General features: G+C 36.4%; 1 protein-coding gene across 1 annotated transcript; it reads left to right on the top strand.

The window, feature by feature from the left end:
- Positions 1-713: 713 nt before the first annotated feature.
- Positions 714-16,066, top strand: LOC106050899 (uncharacterized). The gene is made up of 8 exons (XM_056041117.1): positions 714-815; positions 3,682-3,797; positions 5,740-5,871; positions 7,704-7,993; positions 10,851-10,955; positions 12,045-12,203; positions 13,038-13,287; positions 16,056-16,066. Coding segments are annotated over exons 1-8 (1,065 nt in total). The 5' UTR covers positions 714-813.
- The last annotated feature ends 3,269 nt before the right edge of the window (positions 16,067-19,335 follow it).

Raw genomic sequence — 19,335 nt, 5'->3', positions numbered from 1 at the left:
CAATGAGAAATTTTAAAAATTTAAAATTAAAATTTAAAAAAATATTTTGGGAACCACTGGTTTAATTAAATATGATTGGTTAGGATCTATCACCCTTGTTATTCTTGCTGACATTGACACACAACACAAAACGAACACACACACCCTCATGGAGTTAAAACAGACCTTAATAGAAAGTTAACCACCAAAAAAAAGGTCTCTGGATAAACAAGCCTAGATTCTACGATCTTAGTAGATAAGTTAGGGTGCTACTGATATGAGAAGGAAAGAGAGAGAGAGAGAGAGAGAGAAAGAGAGAGAGAGAGGTTGTAATTAAGATATGAAGGGAGAACGATATCGTGAAATTCTTTCAGAGAGAAAAAAATTAGAGACCTGGGAAAAAGAGAGTGTTAGAGAGACACATAGACTGTGTGTGTGTGTATGAGAGAGAGAGGGAGAGAGAGAGAGGGAGAGAGAGAGAGAGGAGAGAGAGAGAGAGAGAGAGAGAGAGAGAGAGAGAGAGAGAGAGGTTGTAATTAAGATATCAAGGGAGAAATATCGTGAAATTCTCTCAGAGAGAAAAAAAAATTAAAGAGCCCTGGGAAAAAGAGAGTGTTATAGAGACACATAGACTGTGTGTGTGTGTAAGAGAGAGAGAGAGAGAGAGAGAGGGGGGGGGGGAGACCAAAAAAAAGGGGGGGGGAAGATATCTTAACATCTCTCAAACATAATGCTATTAGTCTTAATGTTGTCCTTATTTTGGATTTGTGTGTCATTTTGAAAGGGATTACGTAGGCCTACATTTCTGGATGGGATTGGTTCAAAACTAAAAACATGTAAGATGAGACATTTTATTTAAGGTTTTAGTTTGTACGTCAAAGTACTTTGCTAATTAAATGAAACTTTCTTTTTTTACAAGATCTGCTACTTAAAGATCTTATAGTTCTTTTGCTTATTAATGGTGTAGGCCTAAATGAAAGAGTCAATAATCTAGTCCACTTCTAGACCTAAATGCAAGAGTCAATAATCTAGTCAACTTCTAGACCTAAATGCAAGAGTCAATAATCTAGTCAACTTCTAGACCTAAATGCAAGAGTCAATAATCTAGTCAACTTCTAGACCTAAATGCAAGAATCAATAATCTAGTCAACTTCTAGACCTAAATGCAAGAGTCAATAATCTAGTCAACTTCTAGACCTAAATGCAAGAGTCAATAATCTAGTCAACTTCTAGACCTAAATGCAAGAGTCAATAATCTAGTCAACTTCTAGACCTAAATGCAAGAGTCAATAATCTTATCAACTTCTACCTCTGAACACAGGAGTCTATATTCAACAGAACAAAAACACATAAAATAAATTTGACCGCTCTGGCGTAAAAAAGAGACTAGTAGGTTCCACAACCCATTGGTGAAAACAAATAAAAGAACATTTTGAACGTTGTGGCTTAATTTATTAATTTTTACATATTTTTTTTTTTTAAAATGTCGTTTTTTTACTTCAAAATGAATTTGTAAATTAAAAAAAAAATCTCCATAAAAAAAAAGTATCCAAGTGAACCCTAAATTGAAATGGTGCAGTAAATCAAAACCATTTCTGTCTCAGGCCTGGATAAAAAAAAATCTGATTATACATCTAATTTTTTTGGTCGCTTTCAATTTTGTACTGGTATTCCTGGCTAATTTGTGTTTAGGAGTCCTAATTCAAGCACTACACTAGTTACGTTATGCTATGATTATAATAAAATAATAACATATAAGATAAAAATATATGTTTTATTGGCAATAGTGTGTACAATATTATCATATTGTCTTTCTGTATATATTGTAGTACGATTTTGTTTTAGTATCATGGTTTTCAGTTCCATGCATATTTTCTTTTAAATCTTTGTCTGTCTTTGTGTACAGGAATAGGTTATATCTTTTACTACTTTCTTCATAATTGTAAACCACCAAACGAGGTCAAAGTCTTTGGGTGCGATAAGCATTTTAAGAGCAAATTTCATTAACTTACTATATATATATATATATATATATATATATATATATATATATATATATATATATATATATATATATATATATATATATATATATACACACACACACACACACACACACACACACACACACACACACACACACACACACAGAGACAGACAGAGAGAGAGAGAGAGAGAGAGAGAGAGAGAGACAGACAGACAGACAGACAGAGAGAGACAGACAGACAGACAGACAGACAGAGAGAGAGAGAGAGAGAGAGAGAGAGAGGGAGATATGTCCAACGTTGAAGACAAGAGATATTTCAATAAATAACACTGTTAAAAGTTAACACAAGTGTTTTAGAGATAGAGTTAATGCCCTTGCATTGCTGTTTAACAAAAAAAAAAAGTTTTGAATTTATTTTATTTATCTATGGCCTTCTTCAGTTTTAAAGCGACTATTGATCATCTCATAGAAACGTGAAGAGTGCCAGGGCATTAGCTATGGTCGAAACAAAGCCGCCTTAAGAACACCCCCCCCCTCTCTACACAGCGGATGTATCCGAAAGAATTGGCAGAGCGATACAGTTTGGGGTCAGCGGCGTCGCAGCTGGTTGTAGCACTGTGTGTTGCAAACTGCCTAAGGGTCGCTAGCTCCTGATTTGTCCTTAGGGTTGACTCCCGAAGCCTTTGCCAATGTTTGGGCAGGGCCGACCTTAGATAATCGGAGGTCCTAGGGGAAGTGAATTTGGTGGCCCCCCAAATAAAATAGAAAAATATATTTACTTAATTTATTTAAAATCTAGTGCACTCCAACAATGGGCACACATTTCGTCTCTAAAAAAATTGTTTCCAGTCCTGTGCGAGGTCCCTACCATTCCTAGGCCCTACGGCTGCCTAGTTTGCCTATGCCTAATGCTGGTCATGGTTTAAATTAAAGAGCTACTTCAAAAGAAAAATAATTACATCCCTCGCATTTCATGTGTCAATCCAGTCATGTATGTTAAGACAAAGTAACTAAGATATAAAAGTAATAGTTCCAATATCATTTCACTTTTTATCTTTATCATTCACACCCTGTAGTATAATAATGGCAATGTTTTCTATTCCCTAGATTAAGGATGAGTGCAGCATATGACTACTCTAATCCAGTTGCGACCTGCATATTTTGCCAAATGTCGTGCTGACAAAGCCGTTGTCTGCTGGCGGTCTATTTAAGATTTCTATCCGTCTTCTGCGCCTGCCTTCAATAATGGTTTTCCTTTGAGTCTCAAACGTTTGTTCCGCAGCTTTGGTAAGAGCTCTCCAACTGTATCTCCTACTGAGGGCGAAATGGCGCCTGAGTTGATCTTTATAACGCTTACGGTGTATCACCTTTAGGGATAAGATCATGATAAATGAACAAAAACTGTGCATATTAAAAAAAGTATAACCCTTTCAATTATAAAGCAGTAAACGTATAGCTAATCGTATGTTGGTAGAATAATTTTCTTCATAATTTCAGCAATGCTCTGTTCCCCTTTATGTTAACACTAATTTAATGTCTAGGTAGATGAAATACTGACGGAACTATTTTATGTTTTAAGAAATGACTGTTTATTTATTGTGTGTGAATGCGCACGCAAATATAGTCCAGAACTCTAAATTTAACGACGACTGAACTTCATTAGGAGTGAATATTTTTTCTTTTTTTTTTAATCTATTATTTTTTTTCAAATTTAGGATCAAATGGGAAAACAGAATCAGCAGATATTTATTCCTGATGATATTACTACTCTGTGTGGTCATCTACATTGAATACACAAGGACATTCACACTCATGACATGGAAGAAGCAGTGTAGGTATTAAGGTGTGTTGTTGCACCATACGCGCTGGCTGAGAGATATATTGTTAAAATGTGCAAAGCTCGATAAGTATCTTCTTATTGCAATATGTGAAGGCCTCAGAATCCTTCTGGTTATTCAGGAGAATGGTGGAGTGTGCGCTAATCATAAGCTCTACGGGGGAAATAGATCTAATATTTAACTCTTTCTCTCCGTAATTATTTACCACATTCTGGTGGAATCAACGCTGGTATCGTCAGTTAGGAGAAAAAGAGTTAACTTTAGATATACAAGATAGATAGATAGATAGATAGATAGATAGATAGATAGATAGATAGATAGATAGATAGATAGATCTAGATAGCTGGCTCGCAAGATGAAAGGAGCTCAAATCGTCTCGCGCTAGTGATTAGGTCAACAAGGTTGATAGACTTGACGCAACAATAGAATAACGGAGGCTTGCCCGGATGGGCCAACTGGTGAGTAGTAAATGTGGTTTGACATTCGTACTAGTACAAGAGAAGGGGAGATAAGCCAAGGAACATGACAACCTGGTCGCCAATGTGGTAGACTCAGTCGAGCAAGAGGAGGAAAACGTGAGGTTTGGTGGTGACATTGGACCTAAGAATAAGAAATCATTGAGATAAATAGATAAATAATAATTAATGCTGTGATAAAATTGATAGATTGATTGATAGAGTACACGGATCAAAATTTAAGAACTTTTATTTTATATATTTTGGTTCACATTGTGTTCTGCTAAGCCCACATGCTTCACTACATGCTTGAATAACACAAAGACCTATTTACCCTATGTAAGCTTTCTTACAAATATGTAGGTATGTAGGAGGTGCGGTGGCTGAGCGGTAAAGCGCTTAGCTTCCCAGCGTCTCGGGTTCGATTCCTGGTGAAGACTGGGATTTTAATTTACTGAATCCTCCCAGCTCTAATGGATACCTGACATTAGTTAGAGAAAAGTAAAGGTTGGTCGCAGTGCTGGCCACATGACATCCTTGTTAACCGTAGGCCTCAGAAAAAAATGCTCTTTTTACGTCATCTGCCATTTAGATCACAAGGTCTGAATATACTTTACGTATGTTATGATTTTTTAGAGCTCTGAACCTAAATTATGATCTATATAAATAACACTATACTATAAATTTAGAGAAAATGTTGGTGAAACAAAATCTCTTGGCTTAACAAAGTGGCTCGTACATCATCTGACACTTAGATATATATTTATAGCTTTTATATATGCTTAAAGCATGCTCAGAGCGCTTTGGTCCAATCTCATATGTGGACCAGTGGGGGGGAGGGGGAATCTAGGAATTGGTTTTCCGTGCTGCCTTTAGGCACTCAGTAAACACAACTCTGCCCGAGTCGGGTGTCGAACATCGAGCCCCCTTCTAGGTAGCCAAGCCAAGTTAAGTTCTAGCGCACTTAGTCTCTCGACCACGCTTCCCACTAGATCTACATACTGCAGTCTAGAGTAGAATCTTTTACTTCTTTAGAGATTGCACTTCTCTTGTGACAAATGAATCGTTTTCAGCCTAGTGTGTGTTTGGGGCGCGGTGGCTGAGCGGTAAAGCGCTTGACTTCCGAACCGAGGTCCGGGGTTCGAATCCTGGTGAAGACTGGAATTTTTAATTTCGGGATCTTCGGTCGCCTCTGAGTCCACCCAGCTCTAATGGGTACCTGACATTAGTTGGTGAAAAGTAAAGGCGGTTGGTCGTTGTGCTGGCCACATGACACCCTCGTTAACCGTAGGCCTCAGAAACAGATGACCTTTACATCATCTGCCCTATAGACCACTAGGTCTGAAAGGGGAGCTTTACTTACTACTTTACATGAATACAATATGTTGTCATACGTGTGCTGTCCTGTTATGACACATGCAGTCATGTATCCCTTTTTAAACTGAGAGTAACTTCTACCTGTTGTCTTGTTTCTCATCAGATAAATTACAGACTCTAGGCCGACCTCCTGACTTTGTGAGTGACATGACAGACAGACTGACGGAGATGTTGAATGCATCAACGGATATGCAGTCGTACAAGGTCACTAATAAGTGCAACAATTTGTGGTGGGGTAAGATGAATGATACTTAACTCAATTAGGTCAATTTACAATTGAATTCAAATATTTTTGTGTGTACATTAAACTTAAGTTTACAATAAAAACCTGCACATCCCGAGGGAGAAATAGAGGAAAACTAAAGCCATACATAGAAGGCGAAATAAAAACACGACTACTAGGTTTTCTGTAACATGTCAATAATCATAAACAAACGATAGTATTGTTGTAACTCTAGGGTAGGCACTCAATGTAAAGGCAGACAACTCAACACAGTTTAACAGGAAATAAATACAGGTGTTTATTCACTAGGACAAACACATAACATCCTTCAGCTTCCTCAGAGTCTTTGCTACTAATTTACTAGTCCTTTAGACAGCAACCTGAATGTGGACCAACGACAGCCTTCCCCGCTTCGCTCCAGGTCCCTTCTACAACCTTCAGGCAACACAAAAGTTGGCTTCTTAGTTTCCCAAACATTCAGACTCTTCACGATCCCTGATGCACTGTTTTTCTCTCTATCCTAGTGTCTTCCTGTTTACGTTCACTAGTGCGCTAGTGCGCACCTCAAGCACTGGTGCAAGGCAGGTTTACAACAGTATTAAGTATCCTACAGAATGAAAAATTGCGAAAATTATCATTTCCTTTCTATATACATAACATAATAGGCCTAAAGGCGATGGACAAACTGTTTAGGGAGGTGGTGGAGACAAAAGAAAGATGGACTTAAAACTGAGATGAAATAGTTATGAAATTGAGATATAAGTGATATAGACATATTAATATATAAATCAGTGGAATAATAATTAAAAATAACTGATAGAAAAAGAGAGAGCGAGAAAAAAGATGGATAGAACGAAAGTTAATATAGAAAAATAAACAGAGAGAAAAAGGAATAAAGAAAGAGAGAAAGAGAGATAAAGAGCGATAGAGAGTAACAGATGAAGAAACAAGGAGAAACAGGGATATTGAGAAAAGAGACAGAAAGGAATAAATAAATAATTAAATTATGGCTTTTATATAGCGCTACTTCCATGCTTAGAGCATGCCCAATCTTATTTGTTGACCGGTGGGTGGAAGAGGTATCAGGGAGGTTTTTTCGTGTTAAGCATTTAGAGTACAAAGTAGTAGATTTCTATTTGAGTTTGTTTTAATTTTTTTTTCTAATATTTATTGTTTTCGTTCTTTGAAAAGTTTATTCTCAAATGGAAGACTTATTATCTTATGTTTAAAACCATTATTTTTTTTAACAAAGCTTATATCAATTTATTGTTGTCTGTCTGGTAAAAAGATTGTACACGTTATTTCTCCCACACCCAATCTCGGATCAAGTTGAAATTTCGCACTATTATTTCTTGTACCTGACAAAACAAGAATCAATTAACAAATTGTAACCAAATAGAAATTAACTATTGGTAATTAATTATTTTGTTTAGTATCGAACAAAAGAATTAAATCGTAATTGACAGATTTGGTGTTACTAGTTGAATTAGTCCCCTTGAGGTGGTTTCTTGAGCTCTAAGTGAACACGTATCTTTTGCATTTGAAAAGCGATCACTGCAACATTCACCCAGATACCGCCTTCTTCCACCCTTCCTTTCCCAACTGGTCCAAACAAGTGATAAGATCATAGCGCATTGAGAAAGCTAAAAGCATGAAAATGCACTAAACAAAAACAATTGGTAAAAAATATTTCTAATTGCACAGATTTATTATTGTTAGTCTAGATCTTTTTACAAATTTACACATTTAATCACATGATTGATTCATACTAATTAATACAACTCAGTATGAACTTTGTTTTGTTTCAAAAAAGTTTTTTTTTTTTAAATGTTTTTCTTGTGTAGCTTGTCGGTCTGAAAGTTGCTCTAGACATTTAAGTCAGAACCCTAAAGAAAGACTCTGGGACATACTGTCACCAAAACTGACACTGGCAGACCAGGAGCGTGAAAAGATCGTCAGTTTGTCATCCCAGATCCCTGCCAGCAACATCATCTTCGCCACTGCCACGTCTGCTAATCATTACTATGAAAGTCAGGCCATGATTCACAGGTTACACACAGTTGTCTTCCCTTATGTTCCGAACAAGACTTTTGTTTTGCTAGATCTAGGACTCACAAAGGAGCAAAGAAATAAAGTAGGCTTTCATACAACACAGTGTAATTATAGTTCATTACAGGACATTGTACTTAGGTACTTATATTTCATACATCACAGTGTACTTATGTACTTACAGTTCACACAGCACATTGTACCTACGTACTTATAGTTCATACAGCACATTGTACCTACGTACTTATAGTTCACACAGCACATTGTACCTACGTACTTAAAGTTCATACAGCACATTGTACCTACGAACTTAAAGCTCAAACAGCACAGTGTATATACGTACTTATAGTTCATATATCACATTGTACTTACGTACTTATAATAATAATAATAATAATAATAATAATCTTAATTGTCCGTAAGGAAATTTGTCTTACAATTTGTGTATTACACCAAACAAAAAACATTATAACTATAAGAAACCAAAGTGTACATTCATTGTACTTATGTACTTGTAGTTCAGACATCACATTGTTCTTACTTACTTATAGTTCATACATCAGAATGTACTTATGTACTTATAGTTCATACAGCACATTGTACTTAGGTACTTATAGCTCATACAGCACATTGTACTTAGGTACTTATAGTTCATACAGCACTTTGTACTTAGGTACTTATAGTTCATACAGCACATTGTACTTAGGTACTTATAGTTCATACAGCACATTGTACTTAGGTACTTATAGCTCATACAGCACATTGTACTTACATACTTTTAGCTCATACAGCACATTGTACTTAAGTACTTATAGCTCATACAGCACATTGTACTCAGGTACTTATAGTTCATACAGCACATTGTACTTAGGTACTTATAGCTCATACAGCACATTGTACTTACATACTTTTAGCTCATACAGCACATTGTACTTAAGTACTTATAGCTCATACAGCACATTGTACTTAGGTATTTATAGTTCATACAGCACATTGTACTTATGTACTTATAACTCATACAGCACATTGTACTTACGTACTTATAGCTCATACATCACATTGTATTTACGTACTTATAGCTCATAAATCACATTGTACTTACATACTTTTAGCTCATACAGCACATTGTACTTAGGTACTTATAGTTCATACAGCACATTGTACTCAGGTACTTATAGTTCATACAGCACATTGTACTTAGGTACTTATAGCTCATACAGCACATTGTACTTACATACTTTTAGCTCATACAGCACATTGTACTTAAGTACTTATAGCTCATACAGCACATTGTACTTAGGTACTTATAGTTCATACAGCACATTGTACTTATGTACTTATAACTCATACAGCACATTGTACTTACGTACTTATAGCTCATACATCACATTGTATTTACGTACTTATAGCTCATAAATCACATTGTACTTACATAATTTTAGCTCATACAGCACATTGTACTTAGGTACTTATAGTTCATACAGCACATTGTACTCAGGTACTTATAGTTCATACAGCACATTGTACTTAGGTACTTATAGCTCATACAGCACATTGTACTTACATACTTTTAGCTCATACAGCACATTGTACTTAAGTACTTATAGCTCATACAGCACATTGTACTTAGGTACTTATAGTTCATACAGCACATTGTACTTATGTACTTATAACTCATACAGCACATTGTACTTACGTACTTATAGCTCATACATCACATTGTATTTACGTACTTATAGCTCATAAATCACATTGTACTTACATACTTTTAGCTCATACAGCACATTGTACTTAGGTACTTATAGTTCATACAGCACATTGTACTCAGGTACTTATAGTTCATACAGCACATTGTACTTAGGTACTTATAGCTCATACAGCACATTGTACTTACATACTTTTAGCTCATACAGCACATTGTACTTAAGTACTTATAGCTCATACAGCACATTGTACTTAGGTACTTATAGTTCATACAGCACATTGTACTTATGTACTTATAACTCATACAGCACATTGTACTTACGTACTTATAGCTCATACATCACATTGTATTTACGTACTTATAGCTCATACATCACATTGTACTTATCTACTTATAGCTCATACAGCACATTGTACTTACGTATTTATAGCTCATACAGCACATTGTACTTAAGTACTTATAGCTCATACAGCACATTGTACTTACTTACTTACTTACTTACTTACAGTCCATCTCCCCTAGTGCAGTATAGGCCGGCAACAATAGATCTCCATAGTCACCTGTTTGTTTGTTTTTTTGTTTAGAGTAAAGTCAGCTGGTCTTTTTGTGGATGCTTAACATTTCAGTTAATCATAAATCAGAAAAAATAGTCAACATTAGCCTCCCCTGGCATTGGTTCTGAATATCGTTTATGGATTGGTTGTCAATGTCATATAAGAAGAACTGAGATGAGTAGCCTACATGTCTAATTAGGCTCGTTTTACACTTTGAATGAAAGTTACGTCATTAAATATTACATTTAGCCTTGCCTTAATTTTCGCAGGTGACGTCCATGTCTCGAATGCATACGTCGCCTTTGGGATAACGCTTGGGGGATTTTTATCTTAAGACCAATAGCTTGACTTGTCCAAATAGGTCGTAACGCTTGGACGATCTAGACCAGGGGTTCTCAACCTGTGGGTCGCGACCCATTTGGGGGTCGATTGACGATTTGCCAGGGGTCGCCTAAGACGATCCAAAATATGGATTGTTATTGACTACTCATCTATTGCTGTATGTGTGTGTGCGGGGAGGTGGGTCGCGGCAGAGTGGGGGATTGTAAAAAGGGGTCGCCGAGCATAAAAGGTTGAGAACCGCTGATCTAGACAGTCTAAACTTTCAACATATTTTGTTTAGTTTTTTTATGATACTGATAGCGTATGTAAGTCATAGCACATCTGATTCTGTTTGTTTTCAGACTGAGAAAGCGTGCCAATGTCACGTGATATCATTTCCGTTTGAATTGTTTCCCACACATTTTCGAGAGCTGCATTCATGTGCTTGGAAACCCGTTTTTATCATGGTAACGATTGTGATCCACATAGGATTACATTTTTTAAACATACATTATTAGGACTACCGTACCGATTATTACGTTAAAGATTCTTGTATCATAGTAAAAAAAAAAAACTACCCCAGGGCCGGATTTTCAATCGATTGGTCAGAAATGTTTAGTTTTTTTTACTCACTTTTAACACTAACAATATCGTGATTCAAAACTGTCCGCTTGTAGTTGTAGCATGCTCAGAATATGTAAATAAAAGTTCCCCTATTATCTATAGGGCAGATGATGTTAAGGTCATCTGTGTCTTTGGCCAAGGGTTAAGAAGCAGGGTGTCATGTGGCCAGCACAACGACCAACCGCCTTTACTTTCCCTTACCTAAGTCAGATACCCATTAGCCAGGGCATGCTACCCTGCCTCATAGTGGCGCCAGGGTGGAAACGATCGTAAGAGGAAACGATTAGGCTAAAGGGTAGCAAAACAAGACTCCCGTGGGGGATGCCTTAGGGGGTGCGAGAGCATCCTCATTGCACTGTGCGGAGTTGTAAAAAAGCTCCTACAACCTTGTCACAATCCAGGCGCTGTTCCTCAAGGGGCCGTTACATAAATGGCGTGTCCCGCACAGTTAGCCTGGTATAGAAAAGGAAAGTGGCGGGGGTCTTAGTGTACGCGGCCTCTTGCCGCGAGTCTGACCCACCCGTCAGACAGAACAGTGTACACTGTTCTCATTCAGGCCGGTGAGAGGGAGCTCTTGTTCACTTTTGCTGGCCTAGAGTTCCAAGAGCCGAGGGCTCAACTCTACCTGACAGTTGAAGAAGAAGAAGAAGATACCCATTAGATTAGAGTGAGTAGGAGAGTAGGCACTATTTCGTCCTTCTAAAATAAAAGCAAGTATTTTTTTTTATTTATCTGTGGATCTTTATTAGAGCTTTCGAAAGACTGTAGGGACGGACCTCCACAAAATCTTGACCCAGGGGGCTCCATATACCTAAATCCGGCCCTGCACTACCCTATAACTCTTTGTACAATTTTATAAATATTTGTAGTAATGTAAGATGGTTTCAAGTAAGTGTTGTATGTTTATTCTTTTTTTTTTTTTTTAATGAAAGGCTTGCATGATGAAAACAAAGAAACTGGTCGTTTATCAAGACGCCTCAATCTACTGGAAAGAGCATATTGTGGAGTTGTTAGATAGGGGAGATAAGCTTGGCCTACAGGTGTGGGGGGGAAGAGGCATGCATAACATCCCTGGAGCTACTTTGAAAGGGGTAATCCAAGTACTATAATACTTGCAGCGTATTCAATTATTTATATTTAAAATAAAATTCTACACATTTTAAATAACATACAATAGTGTAAATAAAAAAAGGTTTAATATAATATAGACTAATTTACTATTTAATTTATTTAAATACTTGTACTCGTAATATCATTTGAATATTACCCTATAACAAATAAAATAACTATGTTGCATCTTTTGGAGTAGTATAAAGTCTTAAATCTATCATTTCTTATCAAGTTACATCTAAAAACAGTTTACTGTGATAGGCAATATCTCTTAAAATGTGTATTTCATGTTTTCTTTATTTCTATTTTTTTACAACGATTACTCCCGTTTTCGGGGTGTCGTTTTTGTACTCCTTTTATCATCCAGTTTCTTCCAGTTATGGTTCTTTTTAAGCTTATTTACTTTCATGTATAGAAGTCCCTTTGCCAGATAATGGCACAAAATTATTTCACTTTCAGATATTCATGTAAAGTAGTCTTTTCGTTGTCTATTTTAATCTTATATTTAAAAAATTGTAAAAAATAAATGAGTTTAATGTTATATGTTCCTCGTTCTATATGCTAGGACAAATTTGTACAAATACTCCTTCTTCCAATTGCAATTAGAGCATGGACTGGGTTGCCTAAGCCAGCCAGGATAACCAGTGACTTGTCACAATTTAAGTCGTTGGTTAACATGCATGATTAGATGCATGACGCGTAGGACATAATCATCTTTTTTTTTTTTAAGTAACGTCAGTATTTTATAAGATAAGATGTTTCTTAGCCAGTACTAAAAAGATTTATACTTATGATAATCAATTATATATTTCCAGATGTTTGATTTCTTTGGGGACCAGCCTTGTGCTTACATAAACTATACCCAGCTTCAAGCTGGTGTCAGTGTATTTAAACAAACTCCATTTGTAGTTCGGGCCATACTCGAACCTTGGGCGAAGTGCGTGATGGAGCTAGACTGCTTCTGTCCGAACTGCACTCGGGGATACAGAGACTGTTCCAGCAGAAACAACACGCTACACAGGTGTCACAGGCAAGTGCAATGCGGAACTAAACACAACAACACAAGTACTTGTACAATACAGATTGTTTTCTTCATTCCCAATAGACCAGGGGTTCTCAACCTGTGGCTCGCGACCCCCTTGGGGGTCGATTGACCATTTGCCAGGGGTCGCCTAAGACCATCGATAAATATGGATTGTTAGTGTCTACTCTTCTATTGCTGTATGTGTGTGTGTGTGTGGGGGGGTCGCGGCAGAGTGGGGGATTGTAAAAAGGAGTCGCGGAACTTAAAAGGTTGAGAACCGCTTCAATAGACCGACATGTCGAATGACGCTTATGATTAGCTTTTCAATATTACATATTACCAAGTGGACATGACATGAAAACATATTTAGTTACTGACACAGAGTAGCATAAACCATGTTATATGTATCATCTGTCAGAGGTTCAATTATATATATATATACGCTTCTGCTTGTCTCTTGTCTTGTGTTTCTTGACTTGGTTCCTGTGGCTCACTAGGGGTTTCTTGTGTATTAAATAATACTTGATTGATACTTTCTTTGTTACTCAATTGTAATTCATCAATACTTGCTTAACTCAAATACGAACACTTAATATACATCAACTCTAACTCCTTATATTCATGAATATCCATAATACTTTAACACTTAATAAAGCACACAATTATATCACTCTTATGAAATAGTAATACACAAAACACCAAGCCATCAACTTATAAATATATAAATACCTAAATACCAGTCCAGGAAGTAAACGTCCAACCTTCCTGGACCGGGAGCAAGACCTTACTGACTTAACACACTCACTCGCACATTCAACGAAGACTTAACCATTCAGTTCACAACACGTGCAACACTTCGCATTCATAACAAGGGGATATAACAAAATATCAAAGTAACATTCATTCTCGCCATACCTCTCCCTGACATCATCAATGGAATACGTTGCTTTTCATTACACAAGTTCATTACATTTTGTTTTCAAAGATAAGTAGATCTATCAGAAAGTTTCACGATAAATGAATAGATATATAGCTCCTCCTTCGTGGTCAAAGATGAGCATATTTCACATTTCCTATGGACTCGAAGATGGCTGGGAAGTCCAATCCTCGCTTTAAAAAGCTGGCCGCATATGTCGTGGCATGGGTAGGTTTGGTCAGTTGCAGATAGACCTGCTTCTTCTCTCAGCTTCTTGTTTGCTCGGCGCTCTTTCACGATAAATGAAACTTAGGCTAAGGATAGAAAAAGAGATTAAAATCTGCGTGTGGAACAAAAACCCGGCAATTTACATTAAAAAACAATGGGATGAAATAGCAGATAAGTTAAAGACAATAATAAAAATATTTCAATACATGGGTACAACAGTTTTTGGAAGGGCCATTATAGCAAACAACCTGATAGTGCCCAAAAGTTTGTATCTGGCCAACAGTGTAGAACCACCTCCTAACTTCATAAAAAACATATACAAAATCATTAGAAAATTTATTTTCAGAAACCCATACACTAGTATCAAACACAACACACTAATACACGATAAAAAAGAAGGGGGAATAAGTCTACAATACATCAAAACAAAAATTAAAGCACTTCGTTTAAAATTTATTTATTTATAGGGTAGTTAGGTGCCCTGAAAACTTCCCCTTAACCTTATACTATTTCGGTTTAAGGCTCAACAAAATTCTCCCCATCCAAAACAACACACCTCACTTTTTCTCGGCACCCACATCCACCCTTTTTACAGATCACTAACCAGACACCTACAAAACCACGATATTCAAATACACCACAAAACTAAGAACATTTACACAGCACCTCGAGATAAACTTATAGAAGATTTAGAGCTTAGAATAAAATGGGGGAGGGAATTGGGAATAGTGGTTAATACACACACACACATTCACGCAATTACACAATAAAAACATAACTCCGAAAGCACGGGAGGTGACCTACAGGCTAATTTATGGGATGACCCCAGACACCGGACAGGGCAGGCTACACATGTAAATTTTGCGGGGTGGAAAATAACAAACTAGAAAAACATTTGTTTGGGGAGTGTCCAAACTTCACTATTGTGAGAGGAACTCTGTCAAATATTTTAAATGCCAACAGCCATAGCAATATTTTTAAATAAAATACCCAAAGCAAAAAGTAAAAAACTTAAGGATACTTATATGGAACATTTATTTAAAAGCTAGTCACGACAACAAAATCCTAAATAGAATTCAAGTAGATCATATATACAGATTATACAATGTAGGATATACAAGTTTTAAAATAAAATATATATTTAAAAAAAAATAAAATGTACATTAAAGTAAATGAATTATTGAAATGTAAAAAAAAAAAAAGAAAGAAAAAAAATAATGTTAAAATTACAGAGAAAATGATCCCCTTATACATTTAAAGACCCTTTTGTTCCAAGGGGGAAGGGAAAAAAAGGGGGAAGGAAGAGAAAAGTGAAGAAAAAATAAAGAGAGGGGGAAAACCCAGTTACTGTTGTGTGCTCATTTAAAATTGAAACACTATGAACAACTAAGTGACTTAGAGGAGTGCCCCCACCGCTAGTGCACAAACTCACAAGTGCTTACGGTCCTTCTCTACAAGAAGTCGGAGTCTTACAACACCGACAAGAAATGATGGTACTCGAAGGAACTCACACTACTACAAACTTCAAAAAATGAAGGAGGAATTCAGACAACGCTAGCGCTCCGTCCCAGGGAAGATTACAAGAATATACAAATTAACGAAAGAGTTTCGATCCACCAATTGCCTCATAAACTATGAACTCCAATGATATTCTCAACATTAAAGATCAGAAGTAGACCGAAAAACGACTTGAGGATATCTTCATGCCTGTCATCCTTGGTTAAATGGAACTGCTGGCGGTGCGTCCTGCTCAGTACTACCAAGTCCGTTAACTTATTGACAATTATTGCAGTATTATCCCAAAATTTTATTGTTTTTATAATTATGTTTTGCAAGAAAAAAGTTTCTTGTATCTCGTCCCTAGCTTCTTGTTGGTTCAGAACTAAATTTGATAGCAATGTGATCTTAACAATAGAAATTGCTATACAATAGTTGGGTAGTAATTATTATTATAGCTTTTATATAGCTACTTTCATGCTTATAGCATGCTCAGAGCGCTTTGGTCCATTCTCATTTGTGGACCAGTTGGGGGGGGGGGATGGGGTATCTAGGAGTTGGTTTTCCTTGCTGCCTTTAGGCGCTCAGTAAACGCAACTCTGCGCGAGTCGGGTGTCGAACCTCGAGCCCCCTTTCTAGGTAGCCAAGACAAGCCAAGTTCAAGCGCACATAGCGTCTCGACCACGCTTCCCACCAATGACCAAATTTGAAACAAACATTTGTACATACTTAAAGTCCAAAAACCTAATCCCTTTATGAGATCATACTTTTAAAAAATCATTTCTAGAGTTTGTTATGCCTTCCCTAGCTGCTTGTTGTTACTCAATCCCTGTATTTATATTTAATGCAACTGTGATATTGCCACCTAACATTTCATATGTCAAATTGAGAAATTCTCATTAAAAAAAATATTATGAGTACGACTCTAAACAGACCCCTGTGACTTAAAGTCAATCAAGAGAAATTGTCGGAAGCAGAACTCCCCAAATTCTGACTCTACCAGACATGATTGTCACCTTGGCGATAAGGACATAGCGTGCCCGGTCTGAAGAGAGACAATCAAAAATTGTCAAGAAAGGGAGAGTTTATAATTTTATGACATTAACCTTCTTTCTTTTCTAAGAACGATTGTTGCAGTTGTAATCCACAAACATACCAAAACCATTGGAATATATGTCATTGGTGTGTCACTTGTTATTCAATGTTTTCTAGATACATTTATCTATATTTTCATTTGTAAAAAAAACAGATAGCCTTGACGAGAATATTTGACTTTAGTAAAAACTTTCAACATGCATGTAAATTGACTTTAGCATCAATTTCTGGCTCTTTCTGTCATCATTTTCTAGACCTTTGCTGCAGTCTACCCGATGTCCATGATGGAAACTATTCCTTCACAAAATGTTGTTTTTATTAAATATTCTTTGTATAATAATTGATATAAAATAATATGTTATGTCTTTTCTTTTGAATAAATTTTATTAAAAAAAAAGTTTGTATCTATTTCTCTTACTTCAACAGATATGATCAATCCGCATTCTCATTGGTCGTGACCAAATTATTTACGGGTGAACGTTACAGATTTCATATGCCAAAGACAGATGGAGGTAATGGTTACTTTTTACTGGTCAACAGATCTCAGAAAGAAACAAATTATTTTGATCAATTCCAATAAACTTATATTAAAAAAATAATTTTGTTTTTTTATTTTAAGAGCTACTAGCTCATTTTTGTTTTAATAGAATTTATTTCCCCTTTTGTATATTAGTAAACTTAGGTTTTATTATAAACAAATTTATTCAAATTGTAAAAATATAATAATTATATAGGTGAGCAAAGTATTAAATTTTAAAAAGGGGGGGGGGGAGGACAACTCAACGAGGGTTAACAGAAAAAGATAATGGCTGTCTATTTAAAGGTAATATGATATGCTGTGTTATCAGTAGCAGACTCCTTTTCTGGCTTGGCCAAGTTCATAGAATGCCAGTAGGTGGACTTCCACAAGACATTTTGTAGGGCGATCTAATAGAAGGCAGGAGAGCCGCTGGTCGCCCACTTTTACGGTATACGGATGTATGCAATTGCGACATGGAGCTCTTCAAAATCGACACTAGCAGCTGGGAAGAGGTGGCACATGGAGAGAGAGAGAGCATAAAGGAAGGGTCCCGGATTGCAGATGTCATACACAACAGAAGCAGAAAGAAGGGTGAAAATGCAACGTAGCCTGGTGATTACATACGTCCCACCTGTGACCGCAGCTGTGTATCAAGGATTGGCCTCTTTAGTCACACAAGATTTTTCAAAGGGAAAACACCGTCTCTCGAGACGTAAAATGCCACATTGACATTGATTGAGGACACCAGAAAACAGATAACAATTTAGCTCTTCAGATCTCGCCTACAAGTTTCTCTGCCTCCGTTTCTGTCTTATCTTGCCAAGGTCGCCTCTATCGCCATTACATCTCGGTCACAGTCTGTGTCTCTCTCTCTGTCCCAATAACAGTTGCCTTCCTGAACCACCGGGAGTATCGCCCACTCACAAGAACGACCACAGTCACCACAGAACGCGTCAACTATTTCTAACCTAGCTGACCCCTCCATTGGCGAAATTCCTTTTTAAGGCGGAGCGAGCTAGGCCCTAGCCTAAAACATTTCTCCTTTCACTTGAGTGTAAAACAGCTGTCTCACCTTCCTCCTCCAAAATAGTCCGTTCATATCCAATGTTGAATAAGGCGCTGGTGCAGGGAAGAATTACAGTACTATGAAGAATAGACCTGTTGAATATTTTCTACGTCTGATAACTATAAATAGTCAGCTATTTGGTGTATTCTGTGAACATAAAATATGAAGTGTTAGTTTATTATGTTATTTAGAATGTACACCACAAAATTTCTGCACTTTTTAGAATTTCTTTTTTACTATTAGCACAAACGGATTTTCTTAGTTTGTTTTACTATATATATATATATATTATATATATATATATATATATATATATACGATCTTTTCCCTTTGCAACTTCTTGCGTGACTAAAGAGGCCAATCCTTGATCTGTATCATATATATTATTTGCAGGTACAAGTAAGTTTCATTAACTGAACTTCTGTGTTACCCGGGCCTGTAATCGTGCTAGTAGTTGTAATCGTGTTTGTATAATCGTAGTCTGAAAATCGTGACCAGTCTGTACTGTATTATTGTGTTTTAGTCTATCACGATTATTGCTAACGTTCACGCGTCAGTTTATAGTTGACTTACAATTTATATATATATATATATATATATATATATATATATATATATATATATATATATATATATATATATATATATGTTGTAAAGGATACACTAGGTTGTCACGTGAAATTTACCCCCCCCCCCAAAAAAAAAAATATATTTATATATGATATGAACCATAATGTGGTTTATGGTCATTTTATTTTTGGTCATTT

This window comes from Biomphalaria glabrata, chromosome 9 (assembly GCF_947242115.1).
Source record: "Biomphalaria glabrata chromosome 9, xgBioGlab47.1, whole genome shotgun sequence".
Classification (NCBI taxonomy): Eukaryota; Metazoa; Mollusca; class Gastropoda; family Planorbidae; genus Biomphalaria; species Biomphalaria glabrata.
This window is presented reverse-complemented; position numbering and strand designations above follow the sequence as displayed.

Coding starts and splice junctions, on each gene's coding strand:
- LOC106050899 (XM_056041117.1), top strand. Junction 3,798..5,739: donor CATGACATGGAAGAAGCAGT/GTAGGTATTAAG, acceptor GTTTCTCATCAG/ATAAATTACAGACTCTAGGC. Junction 12,204..13,037: donor CTGGAGCTACTTTGAAAGGG/GTAATCCAAGTA, acceptor ATATATTTCCAG/ATGTTTGATTTCTTTGGGGA.